The sequence below is a fragment of the Maniola hyperantus genome, chromosome 6, assembly GCF_902806685.2.
Source record: "Maniola hyperantus chromosome 6, iAphHyp1.2, whole genome shotgun sequence".
NCBI classification, from domain to species: Eukaryota; Metazoa; Arthropoda; class Insecta; order Lepidoptera; family Nymphalidae; genus Maniola; species Maniola hyperantus.
Window position 1 is genome coordinate 9,545,885 of NC_048541.1, and position 18,399 is coordinate 9,564,283.

The 18,399-nt window shown below is 35.0% G+C and overlaps 1 protein-coding gene across 15 annotated transcripts in view; it reads right to left on the bottom strand.

The window, feature by feature from the left end:
• The window catches only part of rdgA (retinal degeneration A), a 198,072-nt gene extending 179,887 nt beyond the window's left edge, over nt 1–18,185 (bottom strand). For 10 of the 15 annotated variants that reach the window (XR_011236835.1, XR_004673654.2, XR_011236834.1 and 7 more), the window contains exon 1: nt 5,425–5,691. Coding sequence is in view for 1 of the 15 variants with exons in the window: in XM_069499091.1 (XP_069355192.1) it covers nt 15,198–15,260; nt 18,031–18,089 (122 nt within the window). In the remaining 14 variants the exon portion in view is untranslated. Of the gene's footprint in view, nt 1–5,424; nt 5,692–15,197; nt 15,261–18,030 lie in introns of those variants that run through there. The other 5 variants (XM_069499085.1, XM_034969615.2, XM_034969613.2 and 2 more) reach the window with 3 other exon arrangements.
• Between the last annotated feature and the right edge of the window lie 214 nt (nt 18,186–18,399).

Sequence of the window (18,399 nt, forward strand, 5' to 3'; positions counted from 1 at the left end):
TAATCTATCGGCCAAACATGGCCGACAGTGTTTTCACCTGTCTAAGAAAAATATTTTTTTAAATTAAAGTTTTACGGTTTTTAGGGCGCAAAAAAATATAGTGTTAATTTTTTTGATATAATAGGACAAATATTAACCATTTAAGACCAACTTAAAAAAATTGTCAAGTAGCCTATTGTTAACACCATAGAAAAAACAATTGAAGAAAAGAAAGTTTGTTCCACGGTATTTCTTGATATTGAAAAGGCTTTTGATAAAGTTTGGCATAAAGGTCTTATTCATAAAATTAGAAACGAGCTACCCAAATCATTCGCAGATATCCTGGAATCATACATAACAGATAGAGCATTTAGAGTAAGACAAGAAGATGCCTACTCTGAGCTTAAATGTATAAAAGCTGGAGTTCCGCAAGGGAGTGTTTTAGGGCCAGTCCTGTACCTATTATATACCTGCGATATTCCAGACCTTGAAAACAATACTATTGCCACTTTTGCTGATGATACTGCCATTATGGCCGTAGGAGGCACACATGAAGAGGCAGTGGGTAACGTACAAATAGCGCTAAATAAAGTCTATAAATGGACTAAAAAGTGGAGAATAAAGCTAAATGAATCAAAGTCAGTTCATATAGATTTCACAAATAAAACAAAAAAGTATCACGCTGTCTTCATAAACGACCAAAAAATCTCCTACGTGGATACAGCTAAATACCTTGGTATGACACTTGATGTGAAATTGCGCTGGAAAGCTCATGTCAAGAAAAAAAGGAAAGAACTTGATATAAAGTATAAACAGATGTATTGGCTACTTGGTAGATATTCCTCGCTGTCAATACACAACAAGATTCTTTTGTACAGACAAGTCCTGATGCCCATTTGGACTTATGGCATACAGCTGTGGGGCTGTACCAAAAAAGTAACATCCAAATCATCCAACGGTTCCAAAACAAAGTACTCAGGAATATTGTAAATGCACCCTGGTACATCAAAAATGATGATATTCATAGGGACCTTCAAATTGAATACGTCCATAAAGTTATCACCAAATCTGCCAAAGCCCACGACTATAGGCTTCACCACCACGTCAACGTTGAAGCAATCCAGCTGCTTGACGTAACGGAGACAGTGAGAAGACTAAAAAGGACCAAACCTTTTGAGTTAGTGTATAGTGATTAGTGATAGTGTACATAGTGTAAGTGCTGAAAGAACACGTGAACAAAGTGTCATATCTCAAATCAAGAAAGACTAAGATGCGTCAGTGGACAATTTCTTAGTATATAAGATAATTTATAAGTTTAGGTTAAAATAAAATTACTTATTAGTCATACATTAGGCTAGATCGTAATATAATTGAGTACCTAGCTAATTGGCACTCAACAATAAGGAAAAAAAAAAAAAAAAAAAAGGGTTCCGTACCTCAAAAGGAAAAACGGAACCCTTATAGAATCACTTTATTGTCTGTCTGTCTGTCTGTCCGTCTGTCTGTCAAGAAACCTATGGGGTACTTCCCGTTGACCTAGAATCATGAAATTTGGCAGGTAGGTAGATCTTATAGCTGACATATTGGAAAAAATCTGAAAACCGTGAATTTAGGGTTAGATCACACAAAAAAGAATTAAATTGTGGTCATTAACTAATAATTAGTATTTTCAACTTTCGAAGTGAGTGCCTGTATCAAGTGGGGTATCATTTATGAAAGGTAACTTCTACATAACTTGTACATTCTAAAACAGATTTTTATTTATTTTTATGCATCATAGTTTTTGAATTATCGAAAAAATACGACTGTAGTACGGAACCCTCATTGCGCGAGCCTGTTTTTTTTTTAAAGTGGGTACTACCTACGTATATGTGGACTCCAAACACAGAAAGTTTGCGGGGTTACTTTAATTACTTTGATCATGAATTCAGTGACTTGTTAAATTTATAACACACAACGGCACGTAAGCCTGCCGTTAAATTAAAATTGTGCTTTGTTTCAAATAAGTAGAGGTAGAAACTAGGAAGGCTTGATTTGGTAAATAATTAAGTATAGTAACAAGTTAAATTGATACCTAATTATATAATGGAATTGACGATTTTTATTTAAAGAATCTTTACAAAGTGCTTTTAATCGTCAATTGAATCTACCACTACTTCTACTATCTTACTATCTACTACCTACCATACCTATAACCTACCATACTATCTACCAATACTTAGGTAATCTACTTATTTTCTTATCATTGGTGGACTAAGGACGGGGCGGATCACCCTTTTCGCCCCACCCGTAGGACCTGGGGTCTATAGAGAGCCTCCGAAAAGGCGAGATCCTAAATATTATGTTCAGCGATCTGTGGTTTCTGTGGTTCAGTATAAAAGAGCTAGTGCGGAGTTGCCGGCCTCGGCAAAAAGGGAACCTCCAAGAAGTCCTTTAGCGAAATCCTGAACATGCTCAGTAGGTGCCAAAGAGTCAGTTTGGAGTTGGAGGTCCCGGTAAAATTTAAAGACTCTAGGAAGTTGTGAATACTACAGAAATCACAGCGTCGTTTCTGTAAAATTAAAGTAGGTAAGTATTGCATTCGCTTCAATCACGGTTAGGCATATTCCATTAGTCATTTTTTTCGTTTTTAAATCTAGTAAGCATAGTACCTACTTATTATATTCTTAAAATCCTGTAACTTACAAGTTCTATGCAGTTCAAGATTTCCTGTCAACGGAGGATGCCCGAAATTCGGTCTAATCGCAAGAAAGAACGCCACCAGTAATAAAAACTCATAGTCAATATCAAAGAAAAGACCTCCTGCAGACGTAACCCAACAAGTCGAGCTGATCTGATAAGGAAATCAGTCAATCAAATCAAATCAAATCAGCACCCATCTGTGATGCTATCCACGCAGCTGTATGTAAATAGAGTAAAATATAAGAACGTCATAATTAATGGAAAAAATAAAATGCATTTATTTGTTGTTGCTGTCACAGAAAAAAAACAAAGCTTAGAAATGTAAAATTTTCATTTGTGACTCCACCCCAAATGGGTGTACAGCTCAGCATAAGTTAGTCAGGCGTTAAAGAACCGGAAGAGTATCTATAATATGGACTTCAAAATCTATATATATGAAGTCCTGACTGACTGACTGACTGACATAAATATCAACGCACAGGCTAAACCGCTGGTCCTAAAGACATGAAATTTGGAGGGTCTATTCTTTGTAAAGAGTAGGTATCCACTAAGAAAGGATTTTTCGAAATTCCACCCCTAAGTGGGTTAAATGGGGGATGGAAGTTTGTATGAAAGTCCGTCATAGGGATGAATGAATGAATTCGGTGCTGTTATTGGTGCGCGTCCTGATGTTATGTTTGTTTCTGAAAAAAAATGCCATTTGTTTCCTGTAGGCCACGCGGGCGAAGCCGCGGGCAGAAGCTATACCCTATAAAATGTACAGGAAGCTCAAGTTGGCTTATAAACGGTGAGGAGACATCTAGCTGCCAACATTGTGGCTAACTAGCTAAACCCTTAAAAGTTACTCCGTGAGCACCGGATTACCCGTTTGAAATTTGCAAGAAATTGGGCATACCTACTGGACACAAACAAACCGGAGTAGGTAATTTTCTCTGATGAAGCTCTGATTTCACTATGTGAAGAGGACTGACGCCGGCGGGTGCTACGTAGACCAAGAGAACGGTATGCAGAAGAAAATACAGAAGACTGTGTTCTGAAGAAATCACTTCTTATTCACACTTTACAGTTTATTCGTTTTGCCCGTTTTATTTTTTTGCAAAGAAGTGTATTTAGAATCTGCTTAATAATTCCATAAAATTAAAATATTGGTGTGTGTACTTAAGTAGGTACATTTGTACACGTGTTCGTAAATATACTTACATACTTTAATATCATAGCCATAATAGATTTTTAGTGAGGACATGCGATATATACAATAAGAAATATGTACAATTAGATCATTTTCAACACAAACTTGGTAAATTTTTAGCTAAAATAAAAAAGTTTAAATAATTATATGTAGGTTTAGCACGATTAGAATTATATACTATATTTGTAACCACTTCATAACAAACTAACTTATTATAATTTAATTTAATGTAATTACTAACCTAACTAACTCCCGCACAAAATTAAATAGATATAATGTAAATGAGTGAACACTTAATAGGCATATGTACAAACTAGAAATAAGTACTTAGCTAAGTAAAAATGTAAAAGCTGTTTGTGTTCCATAATAAATTAAAAAAAAAAAAAAAACAATATTGTAATACAACCCATTCCAACATCAATGAATACAACGTCATTAAAGTGGTGGAGAAAATCTGATGGTGTGCGATCGCTTCGTTTGCGATACTATTCAGAGATGCTTGCAGATTTCCGGTTCGCTTTTCATTAAGAGTAAGCTGCATCTTTTTTTGTAAAATTAAAGCCGAAAATTGGTGGCTTCGCTCGAGCTTACAAAATTGGACTTAATATTTTTTATTTAATTTCATTTAATTAATGATTATTTCTTCACAGACCCATTTCCGTTCTTCCGACGGGCTTAATCCACTGCTGCTTTTTAAAGGCATCTAATCATAATAGAAATTAATATCTATCTACACATTTAATGATGGCCGATGGGGCAGACGTGTTCTGGAGTGGAGACAGCGTATCAGCAAGCGCAGTGTGGGGCGACCTGCAACCCGCTGGACTGATGACCTTAAGAAGATAGCGGGAAGTGGGTGGATGAGGAAGGCGGAGGATCGTGTGTGGTGGCGTGCTCTTGGGAAGGCCTATGTCCAGCAGTGGACGCAAATAGGCTGATTGATTGATTGATTGACACATTTAATAAATACCCGATAGTCTCTCTAAGACTCTATTTAAATTAAAGAAAAGCTCCTAATTTAAGAATATATTTCTTGCAAGAATTGTTTAAGTACTTAATTTTATGTATAGTTTGAGTACCAAATACGTATCATGGTTAATAAGTAGCTATTAACAAAGTATATACCTAATATACCACTACCACTTATAATAAAAAGTTTTTCGTATGGATTCTATTGGATCATGGATGTATGGAAATATTGAAGTTGTTCTGTAGGTCGGAGGATACTTTGCCGAATTATTCGTCCAAGGTATTATAACTATATTTAATTTTAGCCGTAACTTTTTCATTTCTTTGGCTTTTTCGTTTCTTTTGAAATAACTAAAAAAAAATCTTAAATAAGTTCATTGGAAGTTACAAAGTAACTTTTAGAACTGAAATTGTTGTTAATTGATTAATAACATATTCGTCTACATCATTTTAAAAAGTCTTCGCAGTAGGTATTTATATTAACAGTTATGAATTTATTTTATAAATAGTAGCAGTGATTGGTTACAAAATTACTGCCGTTAGACAGTTAAGTTTGAACAATTAGTTGGTAATAGTTTTTAACATAGTTTATAATATGTACTTACCTGTGCAAAATAATTCAAAATTTTCATATGCCGATGATCAGCCGGCGGCGGCGGCCGCATGGTCACCGCCGCACATGGCGAAAAACACAAAAACTTGGATAAAAGTCACTCACTTCGCTGTTATAATAAATGATACAAACAACAACAAAAACATGAGAGGTGAAAATTCAAAGTTTAAACGTACACGCGCGCGAACGAATCTTCAGTGTTTACCTTATACGTACGGAGCTTCGAGTCGAGTTAAGCGCCCACGAGGCAAAAGCCGACTGGCGAAGCTTTGGGCGGGCGGCCGCGCCCCTACACTTCGCCCCTCGCCTACCAACATTGCCTTTAAAATTCTTAAAATTCAGTCACACACTTTTGAACACCGTTACAAGTATCTTCAGCACCATTGAAGCCTGTTTAACCAGCCTCACCGGAGTTTCTTAAACTTTTTATTACGTTTTAAATAAAATTGAAATCTAATATTTATAAGGTACTTATTTCAGTTAAATGTATAAGAATGGATAAAATAACAAAACATGTACATATGTTACTTCTATGTTTATTTCTTACTCGCAGTTCTAGGTACATAATAATAGGTATATATACGAAATATTGATATAACTTCGTGAGACAATAAATAAACGGTAGATACTACAAAATAAAACATGCTAACTAAAATTAATAAATGTTTTTAGGCTATTTGGAAATGAAATAAAGTAAATTATAAAAACATATATACTCGAACTTTACAGTTAAAGGTATACCATACCTACTTAGTCAAGTTTTATAAAATGGAAGACTTTCACCTTAAAAGAGCCAAAAATACTCAGATTTTATGCATTTATTAATACTAATCATAAATTTAAATGTTGTATACGAATCGGAGTTTGGTTATGTTAATAAGCTCGAAATACAAGATCTTATTGAGTATAATTACTTCCAAACGTTGTTTTTCGTTATCTTTCATTTAAATGACTTGTCCATTTTATTGGGTAGGTACCTAGATATTTTGCAAGATCAAAGTTTTAGCTGAAAAAATTCAAAGTGTCTCGTAAATAATGTAAATAGTGACATCAACAGACACCCGTGAGTTCGGGATCTTGAGCTATCTCTGAGGGAATACGAAATGACAAATAAGTATTGAATATGAAATACCTCGCTATAAATTCTGATGGAGCAAAGTTTAGAATTTAGTTGAAGAATTATCTTAAATATACAAAAGGAAAGGGTGACTGACTGACTGACTGATCTATAAACACACAGCTCAAACTACTGGACGGATCGGGCTGACATTTGGTTTACACCCGCTAAGAAAGGGTTTTTGAAAATTCAACTCCTAAATCCACACGGATGAAGTCGTGATTATAAGCTAGTTACATTATAAAAGTTTCAATATTCCTAACATTATTACTCGTACCTTGAAAGCACTATTAATTATAATTATTACTCAATAGGTTTATCAACATGAATAATAATAATCGGATTTACATTTTACCGATAAACAATATCCTACGAAGACCGCAGAAGATTAAAATTTTCTGCATGAATTAATGCAATTACAAGTAGGTACAAATGAATTCACTTGATTGCCAAAATGAGTGTTATTCAAGTAGAGCATATTTTAGGTAAAATTAATTTTCATTTGGATCGATGTTATGAAGAATAGAGTTTGAGTTGAGACAGTATAATAATCAAAAGGTTTGACGCATTTGAAACGAAGGTACATACGTACTTAATTTTCAAGTAGGTTTCAAACGCGTCCTCGTGAATAATGTAAGCAGTCCGTGAACAATCCTCCCGAGACTTTATAGCGGATGCCTCAGTTACTCTTCCTGACTCGTCGTGGATCTACATCAATATTGAACATAACTTCTACCTTAAGTATATGATTGTGTGCAATATTCTTTACAACACTGTATTTGAACTGAAATTGAAGTATGGGAGTAGATACAATGATGTTCTTCTAACAATATAATATAATCAACCAACCGCGCGGATCTTACAATTTACAACATCTTCATATTCATTCCACGTGTAGATATCGATATTCAGAGATGCAATCCAATTCCGAGAAAATTCAGATCTAGAAAACACAGATGATCCGGATGTGGATTTTACACACTCCTGATGTTGCTTGGAATTCTTGAGCCTACACCACCTGAATGACGGCTCAGATTCGTATCGAATGCAGTGTGTAGAGCCTTATGACCCAGAAAATAGATCCGAGCGTCTTTTGTGTGGTGTTATTACTATAGCCTGCCTAAAATGGCCTAGCCCTTAGATGGTATTGACTGTTGAATGAATAGGTAGGGTATACAATGAATACAATTTGATCGTGCGTTTCTGACTTGAAATGCTCGCATATGCGAACCTCACGCTTATGCGGGTCAAGCAAGCACGTTTTTGAATGTCTAAACAACCATGAGTGTAGCTTTTGATTTGACGCTTTTCCGTCTTGGAAAAAGTGGACGTTTGCCAGAAAGATAGCTTGCATTCCAGGCTACTTTTTTATCAGGGTTTTCCTCCAAGCGACCAAGTCACGGACATCATCTTTAAGTAGGTACAGCAAATTATAATAAACAAATATGTAAATTATAAGTTGTTTAATTATTTCTACCAATTTAACGTTTTACGAGTACAAAATAAATGTGGCAGACGAGTTATTCTCTAAGGAGCGATTCTATACTAAACAACAAAGACAATTAAACTTAAATGGTAACTACCAAAACGTACCTTACATTGTGAAGTTTAATTAAATGATAACTTTACCACTAATTTTACCTTACATGTATACACTTTATTAACATGCAGAAGCAGAAGACACGCAGAACCTAACAATTTTTTTCTCAAGAATAGGATTAAACTTATTTCAGTGATAACTAGTATCACAGTATTTAGGAATATCCAGATATAGACATAGGAAGGAACATGTAACATTATTGGTACACCCAAATAAAAAAGGACGATTTCCATACATTAAAATATACTTAAAGTAATTTATATATATTTTTAAACTATCAAAGGAAGCTTTGTTATCGATATGGAGCCCATATTATCGGCGTTATTTTATTAATTTATGTTTATACCTATCGGTCTGTTCGCTCATCACAATGAACTACTATGAAATTTGACATTTTTATAGCTAACTAGCTGCCCCGGCAAACTTCGTACCGCCTAACAGTCGATTCTTTTTCAGAATTTTTTAAATGTTTCTCTCCGTAAGAACCATCCTCGTACTTCAAGGAATATTATAAAAAGAATTAGCGAAATCGGTTCAGCTGTTCTCGAGATTTGCGATCAGCAACACATTCAGCGATTCATTTTTAGGGTTCCGTAGTAAACAAGGAACCCTTATAGTTTCGCCATGTCCGTCCGTCTATCCGTCCGTCCATCCTCGGTTAATCTCAGAGACTATTAGTGCTAGAAATCTGTAATTTGGCATGGGTCACATGTGGACATGGGGCTATTAATCACGCCGACAAAGTGGTGAAATAAAATTGTAATAAATATTTTTGTTTCGGGTAGCTCCCCTACATGTAAAGTGGGGATGAATTAAATTCACAGCAGTAGTATGTATATATAATCAATTTTTAAAGAAAACTATCATGGCTAAGTAGGGTTCGCAGGTTAAGGAGTTATATCTGTTTTTCGAGGTTAATTATTTAATTATGAGTTCCATATTAATGTATATTATAGTTTTTTTTTTTGTGATTGATCGTAATCCTATTCGTTTTATTTAGTTTAGACTAATTTATTGTTATACTAGCTGACCCAGCAAACTTTTGACTACGAAACCCTACACTGCGTGTGGCCCGCCACGCACTCGGCCGGTTGTATATTATATAGAAGATACTCTATATTAACATCTATTATATTTTTAATACTAAAAAACAATAAATTCTTCTTTTATTCTTATTAATCATTCTATTCTTATATCAATAGATTCTTTTTTGTCATTCGAAAGGTTGTGCCATCAAGTTATTGTATATTTATTATTCATCTATCACTATATTATATATTAATATATGTATATATATTATGTATTATATATGTACCTGTGTATATCTTTGTCTATATATTATTATTAAGGCATTTCTGTGCCTATTAATATACATACTACTTATATTATAATTATTATCTTTATGTTCCCTAACAACTTACGTACACCTTAAACCCAGTTTTCACTAGCCCTTAAATCCTCTTCAACCTAGTTGCCTGGTAGAGATCGCTTCACAGCGATAAGGCCGCTGATTGTATGTTCTTCTTTTACATGTTTCTTTTTGTGTCTTTTTTTTTATTTTTTGGTGTACAATAAAGAATATTAAACTAAAAAAAAAAAAAGTTACCTCTGGTGAAGATCAAACGAATATTATTATCAAAGATGGAAAACGGAACTCGCCGCACACACGTGATGAATGGAATGGAACATCACTGGCGTAGGTAAGACTTAACAATAATCAAGTACTTAATGCATGTAGCATACGTGGCAAATATTCGGAGGGTCTGGAGTCTGGACTGATGTAGGCAATTATTCAGAGAGCTTCCAAAACCTTTCCGCATTATGATTAACCTAAAGTACTTAAATACGATTTCGTCCCTTAGATTTAACAATCACTACCTAAGTATTAGATGTTAGTGATAATAGCCGGGACCGACGGACGCAAAAATTTTCTCCAAAATAAAGTTAAGTATTTGGGCAGTGGCCCAGTGGAGTGGGCTACGGACTTTTGAATAAATAAACAATATGCGGCCGTCATGCCGACGTGGTCCACTTCTTGAACTTTACAAATAAAACACATGTAGGTACCTAAGTTAAATAAAGCCAACAGCAATATAATTTATCTACCTGTACAGTTCTGAGTATATATGTTAGTTTAGTATAATACTTATATACTAATGTGGTTTGAGCTGTGTGTTGATAAATCAGTCAAGTCAGTCAGTCAGTCAGCTTTTCAAATATAGGTAGGTGTCTTAGTCTACTTCTTGCAGCTCGCTTGTAGCTCGGTTTTTAAACCCACGCTCGTGTTTTAATACCCTCTATACCGTTATAACCGTTTCATAAACCACTAGGTATTAGATCATGTACAGAAATCATCCAGTTACAGTTTTAATATAAGTATAGTTGAATTATAATTATATATAGATAATAATTATAATAAAAGAACTTAGCTGTACCTGTAACTAAACCAGATAGGTTATTATCTATACGCGTATACAGTTTCGAATAGAAAATAATATAGATAGGTACCTACTGGTTCTATTTCCTTTTCGAATATCCGTACCATTAATGGCATTAGTTCGATAGGAAGGTAGCAATACAACAAAGGAAAATAAGTTTTAGTTTAAACTTTCCTTTGGGTTTTATTATTCCCAGTCGACTGCCTAATGTAAGGGCAACAAAAGAGGTCTCCTCCATCGAAAGCGATTACAAATACTTAGAGCAAAGTAACGAATGTAGATTTCTCTTCAATGGTTTCTTCTGGAATTGCCTTAGATAATGAATGCCCATTTCCATGTGAAAGGAATGTCGCAACTCGCAATACGTTTTACTTTTCAGTAGATAGGTAGGTACCTATTTTATCTTTCAAATAACTGTTTGTTATCATCTTCCAAGTAGGAATTTGCCATTACCTTGTTATCAATGAAAGTGATAAAAATAATGCACTGAATTCGTACTTACCGACACATTTGTGTGACGCTGTTTCCTTTTATCTAGGAATCAAATAAATAAATAATCTTCTTTTGGAAATATAACTATTACCTATAATACTTTTGGTACAAAATCAAAGGTAATGTAATTCCTTAACAAATATGTGCGTCATGCGAGTGATGACACAACTTACCTGAAAAGATAAGGAAATAAGTATTTAAATTATTGTGAATGATGACTAGTTAAACACACATTTATTTTGATCAATACTGGCTTGTGTGAAATTCAAAATTTGACGAGATTATTGTATATCTATTATGTCGAAATAAAAGTTATTTTTTTACTCTTTGAGGGGGGGGGGGGCAGCCAAACCGTTAGGACACAGGATCTACTGATTTTAAACACTTATTGATATCATAGATAAAATAAGCAATAGTAAAATAAGTAGTAGGTACTAAGCGTTTCAATTTTAAAATCAACGATACCTCGTAACTCTTGTAGGTTGAATACTATAAGATCAATGACCGGTAGTCGCTCTACATATATACCTACATACTCAAATATTTACGAATCGTATATTCATACAAAAAGCCAACAATATTAAAATCACACAGGGCACTTCCGGTTGAACTACAATAATTTGAGACACATAGGGAGATTTTGTGGCAAAATTAAATAGAAATATCCGAAAATCAATTGCAAATCCTGTATGGAAATATTTAGTACGCGACAAATTTATATTTTCCGTAGTAAAATAATTAATTATACCTAATTAATATTTTTTATTACGTTTCTGAAAATTCATAGCCCATTTGGACATGCCCTAACATATTTATCATAGTCTACGATACCACTATACAACGACCTACATTATCTACCTACATCTCATAATCAAATGAAAGGTATTTTAGTGAGAGCAGAAAGAAATTTGTCTTAGACAAATTCTTTCGGTTTCGGAATTCGGTCGCTTCAAGGGTTGAAAATCCGAGCAAAATGCATAAAAATGAGTCATCTGTTATATGAACGAATTCGATACCAATAGCACAGCCTTGAAATATATTAAACTGTGCCAATAGGGTATTTGACAGGTTTTAAAAACTGTTATACGTTAATCACTGATAGCTAAGGACTCTACAGAAAATGTATCTTTTATGTTTTATACATAATATTATAGTGCAAGAAAATACGAAAACAAAAAATATTTTTTAAACATCCCGCGAAAACGCTTACCTGACAATATAATAGCCGATTACATTGATACTTCCTTACCTTACAAAATTTAACTACCTACCATTGTCACGTGTATTCTAGCAAAATAAAGGATTTATGATTTATGATTTATGGCGCCCATACGTCATTATGACGTCACCTGTTGGTAAACTTTGGTTGTTGACTATACCTACTATACACGCAACTGTTTACGAACACTTGACGTCATCAACCACTCGGCCAATCACAGTCGTTTATGATCACGTGACAAAAGTAGAAAAAAAAATCATTTTCTTTGTCGATTTTCTCATCATTTTCTTTGTCGAATATCTCGTATTTTCTTAACTGACTAAATAGTTGGTTTCCAAAATTTATATTCAATGCGGATGCCATCAATAGATCCTATATTTCACATGCTGTCAAATACCCTATTGAGACCAGAATATAATATACAAGTTTATATATTTTGTATATTTAATAATTTGTATATTCAGAACAAAAGAAAATGCGCATTTGAAAATTTGACCAAAGTTAAATTTTTACACTCATCTGTTCCAAAAGAATTCGATACAAATCGAGAGCAGGAAGTTGTTATAGCTATAGTAGTAGTTATAGTTATAGCGTAGTTGTAGGAAGGAGCAAGAAAAGGTAAAGTGGCTTGAGAAATTCGGTCAAGACTTAAGAGTCAGGGTACCTAACTAGACGTAGTTGTTTTGTAATAGAGCTTAACATCCTGTTATGCGTCTATATTTACTGTTTTATATCGAAACTTTCTGTTCTCATGGAACATTTAAAATAGCACAACTCTATATACAAGTCTGCATGTTGTCATTCAAGTTGAATGGGCAATAAACGCTGTCTCCTGCAAAAGGTTTAAACGACAAAGAGTCCACAGCCAAAACTCTTTTTCAAAATTATTGGCTATATTTTACGTGATATTAAAAATGAGCAATAATTCTGATTAATTGAAAATGTAAAATTGAAATAATTGCCATGTGCCATTAGACATGACATAGGTATTATTTCAAACTATATTAAAACTATTGTAAATATGTGTTACAAATTACAATCATGTCTTTCTTGATTCTCATGAATTGTAACTTTTTATAGTAAAAAAGTTTTCGGCGTTGGCTCTCGTACAATAAATATTTGACTGAAAGGTTGCCTTCTAAAGCGCGCCGTACTTCTCTAATTTGGAGGCACCCTAAGGCTGAAACATACTTGTAACACGCTACCTGATCGGACGCAGCATTGCACGTTGCATTTTTAGTTTTTACACGACGCGCCCAAAGTGTGTATAGTACACGACAGGTCGAGATGGGAATCGGGGAGAGAATGCTCCGCACACAACCCGCTGCAGGCGAGCGCGGGTGTCGTGCGGCTGTGCGGAGTGATTCCCCACCTCATATCCCGATTGACACCTTGACCTATCGCGTACTATACCTACTTACCTAATGTTTTAGGGTTCTTATATGTATGTATGGGAGTTTCTTGATTCCACCATAACTTCTTCTAAATGCCTGAACAGGTATATAATGCATGGGGTATTTTTAGATTCCGTTTATCATCCCGAGTGACGCTGGCTGAAATTTTTTTGGAAAAAAAACATCATAGCGACCTTATGGCGCTATTTTCGAATGAGAAAATTTTTAGACAGGGCAGTCGTGTTTTTTATTTTTTAACCGCCTTAAAAAAAAGGAGGAGGTTCTCAATTCGACTGTATGTTTTTTATTATTATAATTTTTTTGTATGTTTGTTACGCGATTACTCCGTCAATTATGAACCGATTTTGATGATCTTTTTTTAGTTTTGTAGGAAATACTTAAGAGGTGGTTCCATTTTAATTTGGTAAAGATCTGATGAATATCTTCGGAGATGGAGAACGGAACTCCTTAATGGATAGCTCGCGATCAGTGTAATAGCTTTGTAAACAGTAGGGTTTTAACCAGGCTTGGCATATTTTTACCTGACTTCAAAAAGGAAGAGGTTCTCAATTGAAATGTAAACATTGTAAACAATGCACAGAAAAGCTGCATCAATCATTATTACAACCTCAGTTGTAACTTGTAAGTACCTACCTACCCATCTGGCTTGATATTATTTATGCATCAAAGCATAATAATTGTGTCAGCCTATAACTAGAAAGTGGTTGGACACTCAAAGGTGATTGCGATCGTCACATTATTGCTGTCATTCTGCGTAGGTAGGGCCCCAGGGTTTACAGTTGCGTCGAGTCGGGTTATGTTTCATTTGTTTCCAACCTAAAGCAGTTAACAAGCATTCAGAGTTCAGACGTAGGCTATGTTTCTACATAGACTTCCAAAGTACAAAGACTTCCACCGTGTAGGGAACGATAACAGCCAAATTACGTGTCTTAACAGAGTTACGACGACGCAATGAAATTACTCTGACATAGCATTGTTGCAATGTTGCCGACGTGAGAGATGGAACACGGTTACAATTTTATTGCTCCTTGTTCTTATTTTAGGAACAAGGCTATGAAAAGTAATGTTATTTATCTATGTTTAATGAACTTATGACGAAACAAAGAGCTTAAAAGCGATAATATTTCAAAGGCATGCATGATCGTAAATGCGAATGTTACCTACTCACACAGCTTAGCTAAAGGTGTTTCATAAATAGGAAACTTTGTGCTAATATAATTTAATTATCAGAATTATAAACATTAGAATCAATTCAAAAAATATCGTAAATCGTAAAATCTTATTGAAAAAATTTAGGTAGGTAAGCAGAAATAAGCGTCGATATTTGTCATACATACATATTAAACAAATTATAGCCAATAGGTAAGTAAAGCTTTACATGTAAAGGTTGCAGTGATTATCGTGCAAATACGTCTTTAAGAAAGCCACAATTAATGACGTCACGGGAATGTGACGCCTGCGGTCGAGACTGGTGCGTAACTCACGTTTCTCGTATGACGTCAGTAGGAAAATGAACCCGGCATCCCAGTTTTGGGTCAATGGCCAATCTACAAATAGAAAAGATCCAATTTAGACTTATCACTGCACTTTGCGAGCTATTTCAAGTATAAAATAATATTTCGTGAATGTTCTTAAATCGAATCCTATTTTAAAGCGCTTCCGACTTCAGCTCAGCAAATTAAATCCTCAAGAATTTGAAATTTTATTTACGAAACACCATTATAATATTTTACTTAGCATGAAAATTCATGCAATCCATAGGTATCTACCTACCTACAATTTAATCATCTAATGGAAAATACTTACTAACAGATATAAGTATTATTACGAGACCTTGTTAAATTATATTAGATTAGCATACGTATAATATATTATGACCAACTATTACTAAGTATTGTACCTACCTACTATGGTAGTTGCAAAGGTGTCTCAAATGCAGTTAAGGCTTTATTATAGTAACATTTCGGGTGAAAAATACCACATCCAGGCACTTATCCGACCGTCGATGTTTAATGGGAATCGAGTTGAGGTCAAAATTTGAAACGAGTTGGCGAGCAAACGAGAAGAGAGTTCTAGTTGGGATAGTTATCGTACAGCTATGAGCCAGTGTGAAAGATACTGAGTGTGCGACGGGCGATTACTCGCACTCGCTCGAATATTTTTAATCCCTGCACAAACTGTCGCTGAGCGAGTTTTTTCTTTGATAGCTTTTGTCACTGCGACAAACTAGTCGAAAGAGAGCTCTCGCCGACATTGTAAACAGTCAGCGATCAGTTAGATTAGACCAGAAAGATCAGTAAGTCAGTCAGTCACCTTTTCCTTTTATACAAAGATGTATGTATTTATTTTTGGTATAGGTAGGAATTGTACCTACCTATGTTTCTTGAGCAAGAAAATAGTCGATAACTAATCGGTTCCTCGTCGGCTGTGGGACAAGTCCAAGTACCTAAACCTAAAGCTAAAAGAGACGATTTTGAAAATGGTACTTATTTCAAAAAATCTTAAATAGTTAACTGAATGTTTATTCTGCAAAAAAGAAGAATTTTTCACTGATGTTCAAGGTTCAATCAAGCTGTGATAGCCTAGTATCAAGCTGTGATAGCCTAGTGGTTAGGACGTCCGCCTTCTAATTGGAGGTCGGGGTTCGATCCCTGGCACGCACCTCTAACTTTTCGGAGTTATGTGCGTTTTAATTAATTAAATATCACTTGCTTTACCGGTGAAGGAAAACATCGTGAGGAAACCTGCATGCCTGAGAGTTCTCCATAATGTTCTCAAAGGTGTGTGAAGTCTACCAATCCGCACATGGCCAGCGTGGTAGACTATGGCCAAAACCCTTCTCAGTCTGAGACCCGTGCTCTGTAGTGAGCCGGCGCTGCGATGGGTTGATCATGATGATGATGTTCAAGGTTCAAGGACTTCAGTCTTCCATGAAACTAAAAATTATATTATCTATCTATTCTTAGGTTTACAAGTGGCTTATTCCATTGTACACAATCTCTAAACTAAACTAAAATGGCACGTCTAAATCTATTGCTATCCCTTTCATAATGTTGCTTGCGGAAAAGGATGGCACTAAATTTAGAACTGTTAATTTAGTTTAGTTTAGAGATTGTGTACAAGAGAATCGGCCCCATGCCTAATGCCTACGTAGGTACTTCAAACATTATCTACATAGGTACTCCTATCAAGTGGCATGAATTGTACAGAAATTCCTTACGTTAATGTCTGACGATCTGAGCGATATGAGTTTGCTTTTATAGGTAGATAGACCTAACCTAATAGGCATTTTGATGTTTCCGTTTATGAACATTTCTGCCTACCTTTGCTAATAATGGACATGATAATTGATAACGTTGAATTTTCCAAAGGAATTTATCAATAAATTTTTTTGTAACTTTTATTTAAAACTACCTATTAGGTAACCCTGTTTAACAATCTAAATATATAAAAGCGAAATACCACTCACTTACTCACTCACTGACTGACTGACTGACTGACAGACTAATCATGAAATCTCAGGAACTATAAAGCCTATAAACTTGAAATTTGGAAGGTAGGTTATTTTTAGGACGTAGGTGTCAGCTAAGAAACGGTTTGGAAAAATTCCCCCCTTAAGGGTGTGAAAGGAGTTGGGTTGAAGGTTGTATGAAAGTCCTGTTTTGGAAGTTAGAAACATGAAAATAGACATTTAGGTTTTAATAATAAATAGCTTTAAATATTCAAAATCTGTATACTTAAGTCAATTTTGGAAATTCCCCCCCCCCCCCTTAAGGGTAGTAAAATAAGGGGGAAACGTTTTTATAGAAAAGTTTTAACTATTGTTATTTTTACTTGAAATTTGAAACGTAAGTAGGTTCTTTCTAGCGGATAGGCATCAGATAAGAAAGGATCTAAATTCTCCCTCTAAGGGGGGGAAAGCGGGTTGAAAAGTTATATGAAAATCCTATGTTTTTGAAGTTAGAGATATGAAAATTGGCATTCAGGTATTCTGGGTCAGTACACTCAGACGGACGGACCTTAAGGTGAGAGACTGAGTGAGTAGGTAAGTGAGGCCTTTTGCAGCGGGAAACTTAAAAATAAAACGTAAAATTTCTGGTGATCAAAGTTCTGGTTTCATGAGATCTGATCTCATGAGAAACCAGAAATTTTACGCGGACGAAGTCGCGGGCAACTGTTAGTTATAGATACAATTATTATGTACCTATACAGGAGAGTTTGAGACTTCTATAAAGATTTCTTAACTTCTCTTTGAGACACCTTACTATTAAACTGAACGAGCACCAACAAAATTGACACATTACACTTTTAACGTACCCTTCACCCTCATCGGCGTCACTGTCATCGACACCATTGCAATCTTCAGCGTCACTCATTTTTTTAGAAATACCTGTCTACTAGATACCCGACCGAATCTTTCCGTGCCAATACCGAACACTGCCATCGTTTGCCCTTGGTAAAAGATTACTTACACTGCAAGCTATATTATTAAATTAAGTAAAGTTAACTTATGGCCAAGCATGCGCCATACATCGATGTTATATTGGGTATACGTACTCTCGGGTCACGAACGCATGCTTAGGGCTTCCATCGCGTAATCTCTTTAAAAAAGTATGTAATAGCAACGTTTTGACTATATTCAGAAGTTATATTTTTGTGTAATTTGTAGGCTTCATAAAGCAGTTA